The sequence below is a fragment of the Lissotriton vulgaris genome, chromosome 8 (genome assembly GCF_964263255.1).
Source record: "Lissotriton vulgaris chromosome 8, aLisVul1.2, whole genome shotgun sequence".
In the NCBI taxonomy this organism is placed as follows: domain Eukaryota; kingdom Metazoa; phylum Chordata; class Amphibia; order Caudata; family Salamandridae; genus Lissotriton; species Lissotriton vulgaris.
Genome location: NC_141696.1, coordinates 1,390,985,190 through 1,391,009,386, shown reverse-complemented (window position 1 = coordinate 1,391,009,386; position 24,197 = coordinate 1,390,985,190). Strand labels below are relative to the sequence as shown.

The window sequence follows — 24,197 nt, the reverse complement described above, 5'->3', positions numbered from 1 at the left end:
CCTGGTTCGGACTATTCCCGTACCTAATCTCCTTCCCGCCTGTCAAGATCTCCAATTCAAGCACCTCAGAGATCTCCACGAAGATCAAGGACACCCACTGTGGTATCTTCAAGAAGAAGAACTCCGACTAGATCACGCTCTCCGCGATCCCGTTACAGACATTCAAGGGACAGATCTAGGTCTTTTCATTCTTCATCAAGGAGAAGTCCTCGAAGACCTCGCACTTGGTCTACCTCATCTACCAAGTCCTCTAGGAGAGATTACTCTCCTACTTGTACTTCTACACCTCCATCACGATCTTACTACCTTCAATGAGGTATTATGTTGAGGAGCAAGCAAATTAAATATTACAGTGTTGGTTCCTACTGTGTCCACCACTGTAATCTTTGAAACCCTACATCACCGTTCCTCAGCCAGACCATTGCTTCCACTTGTTCCTGGCATTATTGACCTTGCCACTCCGACCTTTCTAACTCCTGCAACAGTGGGGTCTGTGCCTTCACGAATAGCTAAGAAATATAAGGCCCCTGATCAGGATCCATTATTTCTTCGCTCAGATCCGCCTCCAGATTCTATCATTGTGGCAGCGGCTAGGAAAACTCAGTCATCGATGTCTTTATCCTCTGCTCCTCCAGATAGAGACAGCGAAGTGATGGATTCCATGGGCAGAAAAATGTGCAACACATCGGCCTCTTTCATGAAGGTTTCCAGTGCCTCTGCTCTATTGGGAAGATATGACAGGTCCTTATGGGATTCCCTGGGTCGTTTTGTAGACAAGCTTCCTAAAGAAGATCAGCAAGATTTTAGAGAAATCTTACAGGAAGGAGGTCTTGTCGCTAACCACGTTATTAGCGCCTCAGTGGATGGGGCTGATTTAGCTGCTCATGGGATCTGTTCAAGGCGTGCTGCATGGCTGCAATTAACAGGCCTTAAACCGGTAGTACAGCGAAAGATCACTAACTTACCGCTTAATGGATCTTCTCTCTTCGGTCCTCATGCAGACGAAAAGATGACATAAATGAAAGCGGAACTGGACACAGTTAAGGCGGTAGGTCTGGAGAAGAAGAAAGACTTTCGTAAGCGTTTTCGTTCCAATGAGAAACGCCAGTTCCAACAAAAAGGTCAATCGAACCAGTGGTCGTCGCAAGGTCAACAGCAGCAGCAAAGGTCTCATTTCCAACAAAGGCGTCCAGGGAAGGGAAGAGGCAACAATAAACAACAGGCCTCTACCTCAAAACAGCCAGCAAAACAATGAGCAGTTACTTCCTCTAAACGTGTTGTCCACTCCCATAGGAGGAAGTATTGTTGGTTTTCTGGAGGAGTGGCGCAATATAACAAGCGACAAATGGGTGCTAAATATTGTCGAAAATGGATATCTACTACGTTTCAAGACTCCACCTCCTTCCATTCCTCTGAGGGAACTCGGTTCGTGTCATCCCATCCTTCAAAAGGAGGTACGCAGTCTTCTGGTAAAAGAAGCCATAGAACATGCCGCAATGCATCAGAATATAGAATATACTCTCCTTATTTCCTGGTCAAGAAAAAGGGTCCTTCTGTGGAGTACAGGCCTATTCTGGATCTTCGCATCTTAAACAGATACATACGAAAAGAAAAGTTCCGGTGCTGGCTCTACACCAGATCTTCCCCCATTTACATCAATGAGACTGGATGTGCTCCAAAGATTTGCGGGAAGCTTATTTCCACATTCCAGTGTCCAGAAAGCATCAAAAGTTTCTCCGTTTTCAAGTGGCTCAGCATCATTACCAGTTTCGAGTTCTGCCATTTGGACTCAAGTCAGCACCAAGAACATTGATGCATGGCAGTGGTGGCGGCCTTTCTGCGCAAACGAGGAATTTTCATTTACCCATACCTCGCCGACTGGCTTCTGAAGAGTTCCACTCCATCTCTACTTCAGTCGCATCTGTCTTACAGTCTTCACATTCTGAACAACCTGGGTCTACGAGTCAATTTCAAGAAATCGATTCTCAACGCCACTCAGAGCATTCACTACCTGGGATCGTCGCTGGACACCGTGGAAGGAAGCGTGTCCTTTGGAGGAGAGGTTCATATCTATCAAGAAGAAGTCTCAGGAGCTTCTTCAGACTCTCCTCCCTACGGTCAGACAAGTGTCTTCTCTCCTGGGGTCCATGGCTTGGTGCATCTTCATTGTCCTCAATGCTCGATTGCACATGCGTCATATATATTGTTATAAGCCCTGGGGTCCCGCACATGGGTGGAAATAATTCACTGATTCACTGCTTATGACTTTGATGAGTATACCCCTGGAAGAGAACCAGGATTACAGGTAAGTAACTTATCCTTCTCCGCACTTATGATGGAGCAATCCTGATTAGTAAACCCATTTACGCCTGCCAGAAATCCTATTATGAACTCCTGCAGGTGTAAATGTAGGCATGTTCGGCAACACACTTAGTTAGCAGTAAAAGAATGTCACTTTAAATTGGGCCCACAACCTTTTGATGTTTGGGTCCTTATAATATAAAATGGCGCACTACTGTTGTCTGAGACAGTCATGGATGCACAGGGACGCTGTGTTCATAAGAATCAAGCTGTACCTCAATGATGTCTAAGTAGGCCTAAACCAGTCCCGGGTTCCTTGTGTTCCCTTTTGGAATGAACCTGGAATGGCTGTTGGCGCCGAAGTGTTCCTATCTGAACAGGACTAACGTTGATTTACAATGGCTGGCATCTGTCTAGAGAGTCATATTAGCCAAAAAATGATGGACTGGGATGGGGCCCGGAATAATTAATAGTGGTTAAGGTTAATCCACATGTTGCAGCAATCCCATCACATTTTTGGTTTCCTCAGCCCATCTTTCAAAGCAGAAGGAGTGCCACCACTTAGAGATTGGACAGGGTCCCCACTGCAGGTGGGTGTGCCATGCAACTATGCCCACCTGTGCTTAGATTCTAGGGGCTTCCTGACCCCAGTGCGCTTCTCCCATGGGGCACCATTTGGAGCACACTCATTGTTATGTTATATTTATAAAGCGCACGTTCACCAAAAAAGTTTCATGGCGCTGAAATACATAACCACCCCAACTATCAGCGTGTGATGGTCCAACACGATGAATGTGAATCCTTCAAACGAAATAAATGAAGACTGTTATTTCAAAGTAGTGATGACTGTATGAATATTAATTACTTTAAGGAATTACAATAATACACTAATCAGGATTGCAAAGTGGGGACGTTGTTCTTGTTTAAGACAACGCTATTTTTGTGATATTTGTGGGGGTATTTCTAAAGCGCAGCGTTCGCTCCGGAAGGAGCATCTTGGCGCTGAAATTCCTGATAGGTCAGTCCTGGTGGTAATATGAGTTTAGATGGCTGCTTTGGTGTAGTCATCAGGAAGGTTAAAGATCCAAGTCTTTAGAAGTTTTCTGAAGGGTTTTTCGTGAATCTGTTTTCTCAGATTTTTGGGCAAGTTGTTCCAGGCTTTGGTGGCCAGGAAGCTTAAGGTTTTTCCACCCTTGGTCTTCAAGTTGTACCTAGCGGGGACTATGAGGTTGTCCTGGGACGAACGGAGGGATCGACTAGGGTTGTAGTGGGGGAAGCGTCTGGTGAGATATTTTGGGCCGGATTTGTTAAAGGCTCGAAAGGCAACAATCAATATTTTAAAAAGTATTCTCTTATGGAGGGGGAGCCAATGCAAGGATTTTAGAGCTGCGGAGATAGATGATTTTCGGGGAAGCTTTAGGACCAGTCGGGCAGCTGTGTGAAGAACACTTTGAAGCTTGATGAGCGTAGTCTTTTTTGTCCCCGCAAGGAGACCGTTACAGTAATCTAAGCGTGAGATTATAAGGGCTACGGTTACTGTTTTTCTGGCGTCCAGAGGAAGGAAGTCGAAGAACTTTTTCAGCGATTTTATTATTCCAAAGCATCGGCCAGCTACAGTCCTGGCATGCTGGTCGAATGATAGGTCAGAGTCGAAAAGGACACCGAGATTCCTGGCTGTTGTTACAGTCTGGGGAGGTGCGACTGAATCATCAGGCCACCAGAGGGCCGGGCAGAAGGAGGTGTTCTTTCCGATAGGGAGGATCTCCGTTTTGCTGGAGTTACATTTGAGATGGTTAGGGTCCATCCATTGGAAGACCGCTGTTAAACAGTTTTTGAGGTTGAGCTCAGCCTTGGTTGAGTTAGCCTCTAGAGGTACAATGAGTTGTGTATCATCGGCATACGATGTTACCGGTATGCCGAATGATTCAATCAGGGATAAGAGTGGGATGAGGTAGATATTAAAGAGAAGGGGACTCAAGATAGACCCCTGAGGTACCCCGGAGGAGACCTTCTTCTCTTGGGAGTGGAAAGGGCCAAGAGCGACAGTTTGGGACCTGTCAGTAAGAAATGATTTTATCCAGGATAGGGCGATATCTGAAATCCCCATGTCCGTCAGTCTGCTGATTAGGATGGAGTGGGAGATGGTATCGAACGCCGCAGTGAGGTCGAGAAGAATGAGAATTGCATTCTTCCTCTGGTCTTGTAGCGTCTTAATTGTGTCTGATAATTCAATCAGTGCTGTTTCGGTCGAGTGTTTGGGGCGAAAACCAGATTGTTGCGGATGGAGTATATTATGAGCTTCCAGGTAACGTTTAAGTTCTCTGTAGACCATCTGTTCGGTTATTTTTCCCAGAGCCGGGAGGAGTGAAATCGGGCGAAGATTGGTCAGGTCCGACGGGGATTTGTTGACCTTCTTCATGAGGGGCTTGACTATACTCTTTTTCCACAGGCGGGGGACCGATCCGGTGCGAAGAGTTAACTATATCGTTAATGATTGGGTTAACTACATCGATGAGTTGGTGGAGGATTTTGGGAGGGCAGGGGTCAGACGGAGATCCAGACTTGCACGTCAGGATGACTTCTCTGGTTTGAGCCAGGGAGATAGGGGAGAAATTCTTAAGGCTACCAGCGAGGGATTCAAGTTGAGAGGGAGTAAGGGCACCTGTAGTAGTTTGCGGAGGGGGGAAATTTTTTGGGATTGAGACGATTTTGTCCTCAAAGTAGTCTGCTATTTTGTCGCAAAGGTCTTGGGATGGGGGGATTTCAGGTTGAAGTGCTTTGGGCTGGGTGAACGATTTTACTATTGAGAACAATGTTTTTTGTTTTTGACTGGACTCCTTGATGGCATTGACGTAGAAGATTTTTTTTGCAGATTTAATGCTGGAGAGGTAATTTTTTCTTAGTTGGATGTAGGAAAGACGGTCGACATTGTCATATGTTCGGCGCCATTTTCGCTCTGCTTTTCGACACAGTAGATGAGAAGTAGCTAGATCAGAGGTGAACCAAGGGGAGTTGTCTTAGTTTTTTTACGAGTTGTGCAGAGACGTTTGGGAGGGTTCCGAGTTTTAATTTCTTGTGAAACCCAGTTATGAAAGAGGTTAGCGTCAAGTTCGACGTTACCAGATAAAGTGGGGGACTGAGATAGGAGGATAGGGTTGAGGGTAAGATTTTCTTGAACCTTTTTCCAGTTGACAGGGTTGTCACAATGAGGGTTCGTTTTACTGAAGGTTGGGGGGCGTACATTTTTGATATGGAACGGGATCAGGCTATGATCTGTCCATATTTGGGGAACAGGGGGTAGGGTAGTTAGGGGGGGGAAATTAGTGCAGACACCGTCGAGGGTGTGACCTCGCGAATGAGTAGGCAGTAGGATCCTTTGCTGGAGGTTTAATATTTCGAGGGTCTGAAGAAAGTTGTTGGTTTGAGAGTCAGATTTGGACTCAAGGTGAAGGTTGAAATCCACAAGAGGGGTGAAATGTGGGTATCTGAGTAAGAAGTGTCCCAGAGAGTCGCACAGTGAATCTAGGAACTCGGAAGCATTGCCAGGTGGGCGGTAAATCAGACCCCCTGAGAAGGAGGAGGATTCATTGAGTTTAATTGAGAAACCTAGGCCTTCGGTGTCTTTTAAGGGGTCTAAATTGAACGTGTGACAAGTGAAAGTGTTTCTCAGTATAATGGCAACTCCTCCGCCTCTCCCTTTCAATCTGTCTTGTCTAAAAAATGAAAAACCCTGGGGGAGGGCGATGGCTATGTCCGGATTGCTGTAATTTGTTAGCCAGGTTTCTGTTATCATGAGACAGTCAAGATCCGAGTCAAGGATGGGGTTGTGTAAGTCTTGGCTGTGCTTACAAATAGAACGGGCATTAATCAGACCGCCTTTAAAGGGCGGCAGGGAACCCTTGGGGGGATAGGAGAGTGAGTACATGGACTGGGTCTATGATGGAGGACCAGCGGCAATGTTTGCAGCTGAAACAGCCGGAGAGGTTTGGTAAGTCGAGTTTGCAGGAGCAATAGTTAGTACCCCATAATAGGTGAAGGTTGCTAGGAAGGTATCTGATGCACGAGGAGGTTTGGGCAGAGTTTCCTGCACCTGGCGCGATCTTGGCGCGGACGGGCGCAGATGGGCTTGCCTTAGGCGCGCCTTAGGCGCGCCTTTGGCGTGCAAACGGCGCTCCCGCTGCGCTCGTCCGCTGCGCTTCCTGTGCATGCACATATCTAGGTTGGGGGGCGTGGCCTATAGTGGGCGTGGTCGGCGAGCACGCCTGTGCTGATGGCGGCTGCTCAATCAAAGAGAATAGCGCGACAGCGTTTAGATCGGCTGTGTGCTAGATCAGGAATTGCTGTTTGGCACAGATTGGTTTTTAAAAACACAGTAATTATCAGCTGAGTGACACCACACAAATGTTAAAAAAAAACACAAGATAGCGAAGGATTTTCGTACTTCCAGCTCCCGGCTTCCGCCTCAGGACTGGGTCAAGGAATTTATGCAGGACGCTAGTGATCAGCGTTTAAGTAGGCGGGTGAGGGGGCGTGGCCTATAGTGGGCGTGGTCGGCGAGCACGCCTGTGCTGATGGCGGCCGCTCAATCAAAGAGAATAGCGCAACAGCGTTTAGATCGGCTGTGTGCTAGATCAGGAATTGTTGTTTGGCACAGATTGGTTTTTAAAAACACAGTAATTATCAGCTGAGTGACACCACACAAATGTTAAAAAAAAACACAAGATAGCGAAGGATTTTCGTACCTCCAGCTCCCGGCTTCCGCCTCAGGACTGGGTCAAGGAATTTATGCAGGACGCTAGTGATCAGCGTTTAAGTAGGCGGGTGGGGGGCGTGGCCTATAGTGGGCGTGGTCGGCGAGCACGCCTGTGCTGATGGCGGCCGCTCAATCAAAGAGAATAGCGCGACAGCGTTTAGATCGGCTGTGTGCTAGATCAGGAATTGCTGTTTGGCACAGATTTTTTTTTAAAAACACAGTAATTATCAGCTGAGTGACACCACACAAATGTTAAAAAAAACACAAGATAGCGAAGGATTTTCGTACCTCCAGCTCCCGGCTTCCGCCTCAGGACTGGGTCAAGGAATTTATGCAGGACGCTAGAGATCAGCGTTTAAGTAGGCGGGTGGGGGGGCGTGGCCTATAGTGGGCGTGGTCGGCGAGCACGCCTGTGCTGATGGCGGCCGCTCAATCAAAGAGAATAGCGCGACAGCGTTTAGATCGGCTGTGTGCTAGATCAGGAATTGCTGTTTGGCACAGATTGGTTTTTAAAAACACAGTAATTATCAGCTGAGTGACACCACACAAATGTTAAAAAAACACAAGATAGCGAAGGATTTTCGTACCTCCAGCTCCCAGCTTCCGCCTCAGGACTGGGTCAACGAATTTATGCAGGACGCTAGTGATCAGCGTTTAAGTAGGCGGGTGGGGGGCGTGGCCTATAGTGGGCGTGGTCGGCGAGCACGCCTGTGCTGATGGCGGCCGCTCAATCAAAGAGAATAGCGCGACAGCGTTTAGATCGGCTGTGTGCTAGATCAGGAATTGCTGTTTGGCACAGATTGGTTTTTAAAAACACAGTAATTATCAGCTGAGTGACACCACACAAATGTTAAAAAAAACACAAGATAGCGAAGGATTTTCGTACCTCCAGCTCCCGGCTTCCGCCTCAGGACTGGGTCAAGGAATTGGGGTGGTTTTGACAGTGTTGCTCTACATCAGAGGGCGGTACCCACCTGCACCCAAAAATACTTCTACAGAAGAAAAGTACTACGTTTCTCAGTACTTAAACAGGAGTGCCACAACTTACGTCTTACTCAATGATTTATTGTTGCTGAAATGCAGAGGCATGAGACACCAATCCTAACCATATGCCTGTCTAATGGGCAGGTTTTTAACTATGTCCTAAAGCTCATGTAAGAAGTTGTGGCTCTGATATAAGGAGTTCCAAACGCCAGGAGAAAGCACGGCAAACCTGGTTCCACCCAATCTCTTCCTGTTAAATTTGGGCACCACAAGTAGGTTTTGAAACGCTGATCTAAGACTGCGCCTAGGAATGTAGTTCTGGATTCTGGAGGTCACAATATTTGGGCTTTTACCATTTCGAGATTTGAAAATTATGCATCCAGTTTGAAACAGTGTTCTCTGAACAACTGAAAGCCAGTGTAATTTTGCCAGCAGAGGTTTGGTGTGACAGAATCAAGGCTGACACCAGACTAGTCTAGCAGCTTGGTTTTGGACCAGCTAAAGCCTCCGACTCAGGCCCTTTGGGAAAGGCCCAGATAGAGAGAGTTAGCATGATCAATTCGGGACAGGACTAGAGCAATTATGATCCGGATGATGGCCTCGATGGAGAAGTAAATCCAGATTTTTAACATTTTTCGAAGGAGGATTAAGTCACTGCGCCTATCTGGGGCTTTAGAGTTTGCTATGAAATATATGCTGCACTGCCAGCGACCTCCCTAAGTCCTGTTTGCCTCTGCGTGCATGCCTATATTATCATTCACAGGGCCAGTGCCTAATTTGTATTAAAAAAATAAAACTGCTAGGGCACAAGGTTTTGTTTATAAGTCCTAGGCTGGTGCTATTGAACTTCGTGGTGCTGCATAGCAAGGCAGCTTAGTCTTGATTCTACCTCCTGCCGCCTACAGCCACCACCAGACACTCCCTGGCTCTTTATCTCACTTTTGCAAGTTGTTTTCATCCCTGCTTTCTATTTTTGTCATTGTTTTTCATCCTTCTCTTCCTCCTCCTTTCCTCCTTTTTTGCTTTTCTCGCTCTTGCTCTGGATTACATTTTGTTGAGGAAAAATAAGTGGTGTTCCCCAAAAATGAGTGCCTGAGGCCCCACCAGCCACCACTGGCTCAGATTAATCACTGGCAGGGGCAAAGGTGTTTCCTTATTTGCATGCGGTGGAAAGATGGTGCACGTCACATCTGTTTTGTGAATTTCAAACACTTGATATTCCCACTCTTCAGGATTTGACTGCCCCAGCGTTTCTCAATGCGCCTTGGCTTCTTAAAAATAGTAGCCGTCCTAGTTCACAGAGACTTTTAAATCATTCACATGCTTTTCCCATTTGTGATGTGCCGTCATTATGGAGTCTCTCCTTCTCCATTTCTTATTTATTTCTCATTGCGGGTTTTCACTGGGTTTCAGAGCCCAGATGGAGCCATCAGAGAAATAAAATAAAATATATTCCACTGTAAAAGCCTGGTTCACTTATTCAGGAGTGGCTCAGAGGATTATTTCCAGGACAATAATAAAGCTATTTTGTGTTTTCTCTGCAAGGCTGTAGAAATAGATTTAACATTTGGCGCTGATACACGGATCATTTTAGGTCTGACTTGCATGCAAAAGTGCTTCGATTTGTAAGTGCCAGGTAGTCACAACAGGCGACCTTCCACCTATAAGGCTTTCTACTTATTTGCCTTTTTATTGCATAATGCTGCACTGAGGCATGTGTGTAAATTCCACTCAGTCACTAGGGAGTGAGCGTTCCAGCATGGAGTTTCCCCAGGGCAATTTGGCATCCCCAGTCAACTCCTCCTCGACCCCTTCCCACCCTGGAAAGGCAGCAGAATTACTCCGGCAAATGGCAGATGTAAATTCCATTCCTGCCTGAGTTGGATCCAAGGTCTGCCTGCAACAAATGTTGAGAGCTCCTCGTTAAGCACGCTTTCCACAAGCCTGGCATGAAATGGCGGGAGTGATGCGGGCTGCAGTGAGATCAAGAGATTTGCTGTATTGTTTTGTGAATGAATGAATGTGTATTTATAGAGCGCGGCAGTGACCTGAGTGAGGTATCCCAGCACTAACAAGAGAAGGCTACAGCCAACCGGATCCCAAGTTAAAGTGCTCTTCGGAAAGTCAATTGTCAAGGTTTGCCTAAATGAATAAGTATGGGACATTACTAATGCCAGCTTCCAGTTAGGCCGGAGTCAGGCTGAATCTTTAAATTGGCTGCACAAAGCAGCCAGAGAAGATATCACTGTTTCAGTGGCATTTCTGTGTTACCCACAGAACAGTGGCCCATGGTGAAACCTGAGATAATGGCCATCAGCTTAGAACGGTTGGTGGTTTCAGATATAGCATCAGTTAGTAAAGAATAAGAGAATCTACCTTCTGAATGGTCCATAGTGCACTGAGATGAGACCATAGGATGATTGTGCAAGGTAAATGATTGCCTGAAAAGATATATTTTATCGACGATTTCTGAGAGTTCTGAGAAGAGTACCTTTGAGGGGTGGAGCAGCATGCAGGATTGGAGAGGTTTTTAGCAATGTCGAAAACCCTGTCAGAAAGGTTGGACATGTTGCCAAAATGACCACAATTGGATGGAACATGAATAGTGTACTGTGCTGTTTAAACAATCATTTATACAAATCTTTGGAGACTTAAATAATGCGTTGGAGATGTTTGACATTATTGCAAACATTTTTGTCCACTGCTTTTTCTGAAAGGTACCGCAGTGCCGAGGTTTGAGTGTGGCTCCTAGGATGGGCAATTCTGTCCAAGGAGGGTAGAAACCTGTTATTGAAGTTTTCAGAACTAGATACTAGAGCCCGCGGCAGAGCGTATTGATTAAATGGTTTCTGAGTTCTTGAGAATGATTTCATAAATAGTGAGGGAGATTTCTAAATTGTTTTAAAAAAAATTACAGCTTGTGCAACAGCTATCAGTGATTGCCATGTAAGCTAATAACTTTGGAAATCTTAATCAAGCATACTTCAACATTTATCTTGGTCCCACTTTTTAAGAAAGAAATGAGATTAAGCGAATCACTTCAGTTGGTTGTCAATTTACCATGAAACTGTGATGTCTGCATAAGCTACTGCCAGAAAGGGCCTTCTCCTGTGAGACCATATTCTCAACTAGGTAAGGCCGGAATCATAATTTTAGTCAATTATAAACAGATATAATCGTAGTTTCCAAAAACGTATAAAGAAAATTTGACGGTCCAAATACTGTTTCTATGCTTTTCTCCTCTTGAGTTTTTCCTTCTAAAAGCCCTTCTCATAAAATCCATTAAAGGCTTGAATGATCTCTTCTATTTGATAAAGCAGAAACTCTATTTATTAGTAGTAGACATTGATTGTCATTTCTATGAATAGATGGCTAGTTCTTTGGCTAATGTTTCACTACCCCATAGCCGGCTCTCAGTTGCTTGTAGGTTTCTGCATCAAACTTTAAGTGAGATCTTAATATCTCCCCTTTTATTTGCCCTCAATAGGTGCCTGCTACTCTTCTATGTAACTCCCCAATATCCTTGGCATGTTGGTTCTTCAATTCAAATCATCATGTTTTGTCTCTCCTCTGTGTGATAGGAAGGATTCTGCATTCTTAGGTAGCTCAAAATGCCAAATATTTATTTGCATCACCAAAGATCTCAATTTAAGCTGTAGAAATTTGAGATTTATTTCATTACCTCATACCGACCAAATAATTGTCTTGCTTGTTTTAGACAGAGTGGTGGCCAGTAAACATAATAGGGACGTGTTCTGAAATGCACATATGAGTAGCTTCTAAAATAGAAAAAACATATTTGTCCCTGAATATAGACGATGAGGAACAGAATAATGTAAATCCCTGTGATCACCATGATTAAATAGCAGCCACCCAAAACACTCCAACCATCCTCAATCATTTTTGAGCAGCTGCAGGTAAAGCCCTTTTGTGGCATCATGATGTTCTATGGCATACCCAGCAAAATACATTTTTTTAAACCTTATTTATATATTTATGCAGAAAAACCAAGAAATATGCGACCTAGCAAAAAGAATAATTAACCGGCATGCTGATAGAGTTAACTCTGCCTTTACAAACGTTTCGCTTTGAGATGAATTGGCACCAATTTCATTGGACACATTCACCCCATGGAAAACCACTATATTTTGCCGTACTGGGAGACGTTTCACGTTTGCAGTGGTTAGCATGTACAAGGACCAAGAAATAGCGAGAGTTCTGCTGGTTCATGAGTATGCATTCTTTCTATACCTCTTATCATTTTTCCCTTCTCGCCACACCACCCTTTTTCACTAATTTGCATCCCTCTACACTACTTTCAGTACCTCACCTCTCTACTTATCTATCTCTGCAGCCCTCTCTCTACTTCTCTGCAACCCACTTCTCTTGAATTCAGCTCTTTCTTTAATCCGATTCCACTCTTTATCTCATCATTTCCTACTCCCTTTTTCTAGTTTTCTCTACTTCAGTCTAAAACCATATCTATCTCCCTTCCTCTCTTTCTCTGCCCATCTCTTCCTGTTTATTCCTACCTGTATCTTTCTTTCTAGCTACCTCTCCCCTTTTGTACTTCATCTTTATACCCCTTTTTTCTCTCTTCTTCACCTCTCCACATTGCTTTCGGTTCTGAGCCTAAACTACAATCAAATGGTCTTTGCGTTGGTAACAAAGTGAACAGTAGCCCTCTGTAGTGTTTAACAACACAAGCGCCTGAGCTATGTTGTTGTGTCAGCATTTCAGATGGAAGTGGTGTATTGTTCTCATAACAATAACCTGAACAATTTTGTGAAACTACATATATCTACCTTCCCAATTGATTGTGGATTCTGTTTAGTAAGCTAAGGAATACCTACAGTGATCTTAAACTGGGGTGCATGAATCCAGTTGAAAGGATTACTTTCTGATTGACCATCCAAAGTTATCCTTGACAAAGTAACAGTACTATGAGTGATGGAGCCTGATGTTAGCACTGAGCCATTCCAAGAACATTTGCTGTCAGATTGCACTTTCTTAATAACTGGAAGGTTTACATCTCTGGCAAATTGTATATCCACAATTCCCTGTAGCTCCAGGGTCTTAAAAAATGGCAGACTCCCCACCTCTGAGATGTGATGCACAAGTGGTAAAGAATGTGTCTATGCCTTTCTCTTTCCATTGAGGATATGGCACATCTTACCACACCAACTTGCATAGGTTCTGTAGTATCATCATCATTCGAAACCACAGTTGTTGATTCCCTGGATCTATCTATTCTTGCACACCATGTTTTGATTTCCTCTATCTCACGTACAGACCAATGATAATCTGTAATATAAGATCAAATATATCATATGTTTTGGGATGAGGACAAATATGTAATAACAAATATTTCAAGTCCTACTTCAACCTCTAAACAAATAGCAAATATTTTTTCCTGAGCGCTTTGGGATTCAAGCACTAATCTATTTAATTAACCAAAAAAAGCCACTAGGGGCCAGATGTACAAAGCATTTTTTCGGTCGCAAACGGCTAAATTCACAGAATCAGGCTGTTTATGACCAGAAAAATGCGTTTTCAAATGTACAAAATGCAAAATCGGATTTGGTAACTTGTTACCAAATCGCATTTTCCATTTGCGATTCGGTATTAGGAAGGGGTGTGTTTAGGGCTTCCCTTCCAAATATCCAATCAGTGCTACATGTATTACTGTTTTGCAACCGAATTCCTGTTACACAACAGTAATACTTTACCACTAGTTTAAAACTGGTGGTAACCCATTGACAAAGGGGAAGGGTCTCCTAGGGGACAGCCATGGTGATCTGCTGACCTCAGCAGGTCACTATTCCTGTGATGGCTCTGATTTCTAATGGGTGGCAAACTGCGTCTTACCTCCTTGTTATTCATAACCTACTCACAAGGAATCACTAAATGAAACTCAATGAGTTTCATACATTAGGAATACTGGTTTCCTAATTGGGATTCAGAGAGGATCGCTATTAGGAAATCGGCATACATAATGCTTGTACATCTAGCCCTAAATTCTTATTTTTTATTTTGTATTTATCAACTCACTGCCCACTGATAGCTAAATATGAGGATAATCAAAATTAAGTCTGAACTGAGTGAGAAACTCATTTCAATATGTAGTTTGGGGTTCTTATAGTTGACTAATGGTACTGCCCAAAATGCAGCATCTCCACCAAACTAAGAAGCCAATTAAGCTGTATGAGACCGGTCACCAGGAGACTTCACTGCGTAAGATAAATGGGTAGTTTACAAGATCCTCCAATGTATTGTTCAGATGGAGGTAAGTGAATGAAAGGGGTAGACACAGTAACTATTACTATTCCATCAGAGATAGACGTACCTGACCCAGTACCGACCGAACCGATGTCCGGAGTCTTGAAAGATGAAGCACCCTCAACCGCAAAGGTGTTTGTCTTTCCTGGGGGGCAGCAACTTTTAGACTAAGAGGATGTATCTGTCCTATTCCAGCCAACTCCTGTGACAATTTGCGTGTTTCTGACTTAAAGGCACCAATACCAATATCAATATGCAGCTGTTGCAATGAAGTATTCAAACTAGTCCATATCTGATTGAGTGTATCCATGCTGCAAGGAGAGGTCATCGAGAGCTGGTCACTCTATCCGACCTTCAATCCCAATCTGGTTAACAGGATTACCACGGATACCCATGGGGGCAGATTTATGTTGCCCTTGCGCCGCAATTGCGTCACTTAATGTGACGCAACGGCGGCGCAAACAATGCGCCCTATTTACAACGTGACGCATCTAGGAGATGCGTCACGTTGGAAAGCCCTGCGCCATAAAGAGGCGTTCCTGCGCAGGGGGGGCGTTCCTGCGCAGGAACGCCTCCTAAAAGTGGCTGAGTGAAATCTATGAGATTTCACTCAGTCACTTTCTACGTCAATTCCTTACGCCTGCTTGAAGCAGGCGTAAGGGTGACGCACCATGCACTTGCGACATGACTCCTGCAATGCGCCGCCCGTACGCCAAGAGATGCGTCACGCATCTTCACTGCCTTGCACCATGGTGCGCCGCATCATAAATGCGGCGCACCATGGGTGGCGGAGCAGTGGCGCACTGTGGCGCACGTTAACTGGCGCATCCCTGGGGATGCGCCAGTTAACATAAATCTGCCCCATGGTGTGGAATACAGATAGTGAAAGATTACACAATAATAATTTTGTGACACTATCTTCATCAAATGCAATTTTCAGGGCAATTTGCTAAGAAAGAGCATATACACCAGTAGAAAAGCACCAGGACAATCGATCTTATGAGAAAAATCTCACAGCAGAAGGGATTGAACGGCTTCTTACTTACGTAGGTGATGGGCATATCTGATGTGGAATACGTCACAGCCGTGCACATGATGGTAGAGGGTTTTTTCGATGAGGTCTTGTGGTTCGTAGCCAGTCAGTTCTGCAACCCTAGAATTGTATAACGGTACAATCAGTTACAACCAGTAACATCTCGAATAAACATTCTGTTTATTAACCCCTTGATATGGCATACCCTTTTGAACTGTGTCAATCCTTAAAGACTCTTTAAAGTGAAAGTCCATTTTTTTCAGCATGATTTTTAGGTCGCAGCTACCAGACAGTGCAGCTGTTCGGTTTGCTGAAGATATCTTGTGGATTTTCAGAAAGTTGACCTAGGAATGCATTCTGCCCGTTGGGTACCATTGGCTTTGTGGTTTGTAACTCACATTTACTGGCTTTCTAATCGCTGGCTTTATTTGATTTAGGCCCTCCAGGATCATGTCATCCCTCTAGGGAAGTGCCTCAGGAGGGCTTTACAATTTTTTTTTTCTAGCATACTTCAAAATTTAAATATCTGTAAATTAACTGTGCTGACGATCAAATCAATACAATAGGTGATAACATTTCCACACATTGTTTGTCTACTGTACATGTTTTATCAGTAAAACTGTATGTGAATGCAAATGTAATGGTCATTTCAATTGAAGATGTGTTGTCTGTGATGGCAGCACACTATCATACTGTCCATACTCCACATTACCCAACTCCACTCTGCACCACTCCATGTTACTGCACTCTACTCTTCACCACTCCACACTACACCACTCCACTATACACCACCGCACTCTACTCTGAAACAATCTACTCTACACCACTGCACTTGGCACCACTGCATTCAACACCACTCCACTCAAGTGTGCACCACTGCACTCTATGCCAATGCACTCTACATCACTTTACCCAAAATCAATGTAGTCTATGCCAAGATACTCTACTGCTCCCTATGCCACTCTACTCTGCACCACTACACTCTACGCCACTCTGATCTTTGCCACAGTACTCTACACAAATGCAGTCCACGCCACTCTACTATACACTACTGCACGCGATGATAGTATACTCTGCATCACTGCACTCTGCCACTCTACTTTATGCCACTCTATTTTGTGTCTCTCTACTCCACTGAATCTGCATCGCTCATCGCCACTGTACTCTACACCAATCAACTCTCAACCAGTCTAACCTACTCTACACCACTGTACTCTATGCCACTTCACTTTATTCTGGAACAATCTACTCTGAGCCTCTACAATACTCTATCCCACTCTGCACCATTCCACTCTATGCCACCTCACACCACTCCACTCTATGCTACTGCACTGTATGCCTCTGCGCACTTCACTCTACGCCAGTGCATCTACAGCACTTTACTCAAAACCAGGACACTCTAAGTCACTAGACTCTTTGCCAATCTACTCTCCACTACATCACTTTACTCTGAACCACTGTATGCCACTCACTCTACACCAATGTACTCTACGGCACTCTACTCTACACCACTGCACTCTGACACTCTACTCTGCACCACTGCGCTCTCTGCTACTGAACTCTGTGCCTCTCTACGCTGCACAACTCTACACTGTGCCACTCTACTCTGCACCACTCTACTCTATGCCAATGCACTCTACACCACGTTACCACTCTACGCCACTCTATGCCAATGCACACAATGCCATTCTAATCTACTGTGCACCAATGCACTCTATGCCACTTCACTCTACACCTATCTACTCTACTATGCACCACTCTACGTCAGTGCACTCTACCCCACTCTACTATGCACCACTGCACTCTACGCCACTCCACTCTGTAACACTGCACTCTACGCCTCTACTCTATACTACTTCACTCTACCCTGCACCTTTCCACTGCAATTTTCACTCTATGCTACTGCAATCTATTCTACTGCACTGTATGCCACTCTACTCCAATCTGCCCCACTTTACTTCACTCTGCACCACTCCACTCAATGCCATTGTAATCAATGCCACTGGACTTTACGTCACTACTCTATGCCACTGCACTCTACCCTGCACCAATATAATCTACCCTGCACCACTCCACTCTGAAACAATCTACTCTATGCCAATGCACTCTATGCCACTCTACTCCACTCTGCGCCACTTCAGTCTATGCCACTGCACTCTACGATGTGCCACTCGATGCCACCATACGAAATGCGTTACCTACCTGTGACTGCAGTTATCCAGTATTGGTGTCTTTCATAGATTCACATGCCTGAATCATTCCCCGTCGCCGGAATGGGAGTCCCCGGTGCATAAATAAAGTAATGTCCCATAGACATATGGATAAATAGGCCTAAAGGCCTTACATTAGTAACCTAACCATGTCCTTTTGTAGAAAGGACCAAACTCTAGAAAAGAGCCAATCAGCTGTCACCTCTCTCTAGAACCCTCCATGAAGGAGCCTCAGTCCCTCAGATTTCCGTACGCACAATGCTAAGTAGGCGTATTACTGAGAGAAGTATGTGAGCCCTTCCAGGGGAGGCGGGAGGGTTGCATGTGAATCTATGAAAGACACCAATACTGGATAACTGCAGTTACAGGTAATGCATTTCTTATCCAGTATTAGGGGTGTCTTTCATAGATTCACATGCCTGAATCAGAATAGCAAGCAATGAACAAAGCACATTTTGGATAGTATAGGATATACAAGTCATGCATATCAAACGACTAATCATGCATTTGCAAGCAGGAAATACCACCAAATTATACAATAGAGAAATGTGCACATATTAGAAGGATGGAGGGATGAAAAGAAGGCTCACATTTATTGAAACAGATGGCGAAGCACTGCTTGTCCCACTGCAGCATCTTTCATGAGTTCTGTATCCAGACAGTAACGCCTGGTGAGGGTATGTGGCGACTTCCATGTTGCCGCTCTGCAAATGTCTATGATAGGCACTCCTGCAAACAGCGCCATGGATGTAGACATCGCTCTCGTAGAGTAGGCTTGTACTTTAGAATACAGGGGTTGCCCTGCCTGATCGTGGCAGAATGCAATATCTGCAGAAATCCAGCGAGAAATATTTTGCTTAGTGAGTGGAAGACCCTTCCTGGGTCTGCTATAAGCCACGAAAAGCTGGTTGGATTTACAGAAGGATTTTGTCTTCTCAAATTAAAATCTCAGACCGCTTTTAAGGTCCAGAGAATGTAACGTTCTTTCTGCTGCAGTATGGCGATTCGGAAAGAAAGAGCGCAAGACAATCTGCTCGTTGAGATGGAAGGCCGACTGGACTTTTGGTACAAATTTTGGATTTGTTCGCAATATTACCCTGTCTTGCTTGAATTGTAGAAAAGGTTCCTGAATTGAGAAGGCCTGGAGCTCACTTACTCGTCTTGCCGAAGTAAGTGCGAGAAGGAGTGCTGTCTTCCAAGAGAGGTATTTCAGATCAGCCCTGTGTACTGGTTCAAAGTGATGTTTCATGAGTTGATTAGGGACTGTGTTAAGTTGCCAGGCAGGCGGTAAAGTCTCCACAGGTGGAACAATCCTGAAGAGACCTTTAAGAAACTGCTTGATCAATCTGTGAGACCATAGAGAAGGACCTGTAGTAGTTCTCCTGTAACTTTATATCGCCGCCAAGTGGACTCTGATGGAGGCATGAGCCAGGCCTGAGTTTGCCAGATGGAGAAGGTAAGGCAGTATCTGTTCTGGAGAAGAAGAAAAGAGATGTATCTTCTGAGCCTTACACCAAATGCAAAACCTCTTCCATTTTAAAGAGTATGTCTTATTGGTACTATCTGCCCTTGCTCGAGCCAGAATGGCTCTACAATCTGGTGGAATTTCCAAATTCTGAAATTCCTTGAACTCAGGAGCCAAGCGGATAATCTGAGTGATGCCAGATTCGGATGCTGGACTTGCCCGTTCATCGTGAGAAGGGATGAAAACTGCTTCAGCCGCATTGGCAGCTCCAGAGAAAGACAGTGGAGTTCTGTAAACCAATGTTGGCGTGGCCAATTTGGGGCTATTAGAATGAGCGTACAGGTCTCCACTTTCAATTTCCTGAGGACTCTGGGAATCATTGGAAATGGCGGAAAGGCGTACGCAAAGACGTTGCACCATAGGATCGAAAATGCATTCCCTAGAGATCTTTTTTTGGGGATGCCAGCTTGCATAGTGTTGGCATTTGGCGTTGTTCTTTGTGGCGAACAGGTCGGTTAGAGGAGTATCCCATTGAGAGAATACTTGATTGAGGGTCTCCCGATCCAGTTCCCACTCGTGAGACGTTGTTTGTTGTCTGCTTAGTGAATCGGCTAGAACGTTGTCCGGGCTTGGAACATATTCCACCCGAAGGGAGATATTGTGAAGGATCAACCAGTTCCAGATTTTCTGCAATTCTCGAGAGAGTGTCAGAGAGCGAGACCCTCCCTGTTTGTTGAGATAGTGCATCGTCGTGGTATTGTCCGTACGTACGAGCACTAGAGAATTCTCGATTCTTGGGAGAAAGGCTTGAAGGGCGAGGATGACTGCTCGCAGTTCAAGGAGATTTATATGAAGCCCTCTTTTGGAGAGGGACCACTTTCCGCTGATCTGCAGTTCTTGGAGGAAATCTCCCCAGCCTCTCAGTGAGGCGTCTGTTGTGATGACATGAGGTGATGCCGGAAGTATGAAGGGCAAGCCTTGAGAAAGATTTTGAATAAACGTCCACCATTGCGGAGCCTCAACAATTTGAGGAGTCATCTTTATGAGATCGTCGAATGACCCTTTGCATTGGACCCATTGTGCCGAGAGCGCCTCTTGGAGAGGGCGCATCTTCAGGCGGCAGTGAGGAACAAGTGGGATACATGATGACATCATCCCGAGTAGGGACTTGAAGAGGCAAACCGTGAAGGTTCTCTTTGAGGCTACGAGAACAGCCAGTGTCACAAGCTTTTCCTTTCTCTCTCGTGATGGAAAAACTTTTTTCAGTTTTGTGTCGAGAGTAGCGCCTAGGAAATTTATACGCTGAGAAGGCAGAAGGACTGACTTTCCCCAATTGAGCGTGAGTCTTAAACAATTAAAAAGTTGCAGACAAGCGTTTGAAGACCTGGACGCGTCTTCGCGGGATGGAGCCTTGATCAGCCAGTCGTCCTGATATGGAACAACTTGATGGTGATGCTGTCTGAGGTATGCAGCCAATGGAGAGAGGCATTTTGCTGGAAGTGTCTGCCCGCTACTACAAATCTTAGGAATTTTTTGTGATTTCTGTGAATTGGGATGTGAAAATAAGCATCCTGAAGGACCAGAGATACCATGTAATCCTCTACATCTAGGAGTTGTAAGACCTCCTGGATCGTTACCATACGAAACAACAGCTTTTTTAGGAATTTGTTGAGGTTTAAAATCGGCCTCCACTTCTTTTCCTTTTTCTGAATTAGGAAGAAGCGGGAGTAAAATCCTTTCCCTCGCTGGGGCAGAGGGACTTTTTCTATCGCCCCTTTCTGGAGCATAAGAGAGACCTCTCTAAGAAACAGACATAGATTTTTGTGAAGCATAGGTCGGGGAGCAGTTTGGGGAGGTATGTGAACGAACTCCAAAGAATGACCGAATTGAAGTAATTGTAGAGGCCACCGGTCCGTGGAAATTTGCTTCCAATTTTCTAGGAAATGTGAAATTCCTCCTCCAATTTTTGAGTGCAGAGATGAATTGGAGACTGGGGGAAGGGAAAGGTCATTTTCTCTGAGCGTTGCCTTTTCGATGGCCTTTACGCCGAAAGGACTGTGGCTGATGTTGCTGACCTGATGAGTAAGATGACCGATATCGATTATCCTCTTTATCAGCGGAATGTCCTCTCCCTCTTGATCCGCGAAAGGACAGACTTTTGTATTGGAGGGTACCCAATGATCTGGCCGTGTCCGTGTCCTTCTTTATACTCTGTACCGCCTCATCAATCTGAGGTCCGAAGAGAAATTGGCCATCATAAGGCATATCCAAGATGTTTGTTTGTATTTCGGGACGAAAAGAAATAGCCTTCAGACAACCCTGCCTCCTCAATACTGCCACTCCGGCAAGTTGGCGAAATCCAGTCATGCGATATCCATCGCACAGTCTATAATTTCCGACGATGAGCGCTCTCCTTCAAGTAATATTTTCTTCGCCTCCTCCTTCAATTCCTAGGGCATGGCCGTCGGATATGGGGCTATGTCTGCCCATAACTGTTGTTAGAAATGGGATCCCTGGCTGGCCAGGGCTAGCGCCAAAGTCAGTCAGAGACCACCACTCCTAGTCAGGGCAAGGGAGTTACACGCCAAGATAACCCCTGCTCACCCTCTAGGTAACGTGGCGCGAGCAGCAAGGCTAAACTTGGAGGCGATGCGAGTTAAGTATTTGCGCACGCACCCAAGCAACAACACCAAAGGCCCACCACAAAGGAAACTCCACACAAAGTTATATATCAAAATAGCCTTTGTATTATACCAAAACACATTAGATAAAACACACACTTTACAATGTGCCAACAGGCACGGGCAGAATTTACAGGAGATATGTACAAGACAGGGCCACATGGACCACTGTCAGGAATCAGCACTTTTAGAACTTAGCACTAGGTAGAATTAGCACTTAGAACATAGATTATAAATCACTGTAGCAAAAAATAGAACATAAAGCACACAACCAGTAACTACTGGTAAAGGTTAAGTCCCACCTACGCAATCATAACCACCTTAGGAACAGGTCACGCAGGAAACCAGGACCTCACTAGCACCCCCTGTACTAGCAAGAACAACCACCTAAGTATCACAATACCTGTAGGGGTATAAGCATAGGAACATAACACATGATGCATAAACATACATCCAGCGGTGTAAGGAAGGAAAACACATGATGTATCAACAACACATTCAGAGGTGTAACAAAAGAACAATTGCGCCACCTCGCATAAGTCACCACCTGTGACTGTCCCTAGGCCAACTGGCCTTGTGGGGGCTAGGACGCCCTGTGTCCCAAAGTCAGGGGCCTAAACGTAGCGCTGCCCACGAAGTGCTGGGCAGCTGTGAAGACAAGGATGGGCCAACGCTGGAGCCACGCAGGCTCTGCGCCACTGACTGGGCCCTCACGAGCCTCTCTGGACTCAGAACGCACAATGGAGGCTGTGAGCCTCTCAGGGCTCGTAACAACAACTGTGCCCTCAGGAGTGTTGGAGTCCCCCCTCTCTGGGGACTCGAAATGCAAAAATGCCCCCTGAGCCCTGTGGGCTTGAAACAAGCACTGCGGCCGCTGGTGGAGCCTCGGCCTCAAAAACAACTGGGCCCCGTCGTTGGAGCCTCTCTTTAGGCTCAAACACCAAGTAGTGCCCCCGGAGCCTTCTCAGGGCTCTAAGAAACAGATTGCCCCCGAGCCTCGCAGGCTGGTATTTACAAATGAGCGCCTCGAGCCTCTCATGGGCCTCGTGGGCTCAAAGGAAATGCCCTGAAGCATTGGAGCGGCCCTGGCAACTGGGGCCGCTCCGAGAACAAAGAGAAACTGCCCCCGCACTCAACGGGACCTCACTGGTGCTGCGGGGGACGGGAAACACTGCCGGCTTCTTCTCTCGGGCAGCGCGGGGCTGCTCTTCTTGCAACGGAGCCTCGTCGGGATCTTTGAGCAAGCAGCGCGGGGCTCTCCTTCAGGCACCGGAGCCCCGCCTGCACCTGCAGCCACTCTGCTTCTGGCTTCCGGGTGTCCCCAGGTCCCGCCCTCGGCCTGCCTGACTTCGGGTGCGGCCGGGCGGCGATGGGGACAACTTCTCAGGGCAATGCCGGGTGGGCACCGGCCTCAAAGATAAATAAAGCGCTCCCGAAGCGCTAGTGGCAGAGTACAGCGCAAGATCCTTGACAGGGTGGGCACCTGCCAGGGGACTGTAAAGTCGGCAAAAAGCGGCGTGGGCAGCCGCAAAAGGGAAAGTAAAGCGCTTCCAGCGCTCAAAGACGATTCACAGCGCTCTCAGCGCTAGGGGTGAAGGCACATCGCTCCCAAGCGCTATAATAGCAAATAAAGCGCTTCCAGGTGCTTAGAGGCCCACAAGTACAGCAAAAGTCCTCCAAGAATTACAGCAGGCAGGGAGGGGCAAGGCTGGGCCCAGAGCCAGCTCACTGGGCCCATAACTGTCTGTTGTAACGTCCCAAAAGCGCTAAGGCATTGGACGCCTTTACTGTCATAGCAGACATTGTTGAGAAACGCTTTCCAATATTGTCTAACTTTCGGCCTTCTGTATCTGGCAGAACAGTCAATGGTGCAGAAGGATTTTTGGACTTCTTCTGAGCCGCCTACGTAACCTAAACAACCTGGCGCAGTATCCGGCGCCCTATACTTTTTGTCCAAGCGAGGCAATACCGGAGATACTGAGGAAGGATTTTGCAACACCTTAACACCTTGTCCGTATTTTTGTGGGGCTCCTTAAATCGTATAAGAAGAAGTCCTGCTGAAGAGAGACCATGGGAATTTGGAAAAAAATTGAGCTGTCCTCTCAACGACATTATGGAACCCTCCGATGTCTCCAGGAGGAGAGTCTGCCTGTGCCGGCACTGGAGAAGCAGGACAGGGAATGACAGTCATCCCATTCATCATGGTTACATTGAAGCTCTCCTTCTTCATGTTGGTCTTCCTCCTCGTCCTCATCAGTAGGCTGAGGATGTGACAAGTTTACTGGATCCGGCTGTAAATTTAAAGGTGGATGTAGATATCGTCGTTGACACTGCCATCGTCCTCGAAACTGCCATCGTCCTCGACACTGTCATTGGACACTGCCATCGTCGTCGCCGCTGTCGCCAGACACTGCCATAGTTGTCGACGCTGTCATTGCCGACACTGCCATCGTCCTCGACGCTGTCGTCGTCGACACTGCCATCGTCATCG

The 24,197-nt window shown here is 45.9% G+C and overlaps 1 protein-coding gene across 4 annotated transcripts in view; it reads right to left on the bottom strand.

Annotated features, from left to right (window-relative positions):
* SIM2 (SIM bHLH transcription factor 2) overlaps positions 1–24,197 on the bottom strand; it is a 635,950-nt gene that overhangs the window by 44,415 nt on the left and 567,338 nt on the right. For all 4 annotated transcript variants that reach the window (XM_086933518.1, XM_086933519.1, XM_086933520.1 and 1 more), the window contains exon 7: positions 15,364–15,470. In XM_086933518.1, coding sequence (XP_086789644.1) covers positions 15,364–15,470 — 107 coding nt within the window. The remainder of the gene's footprint in view (positions 1–15,363; positions 15,471–24,197) is intronic.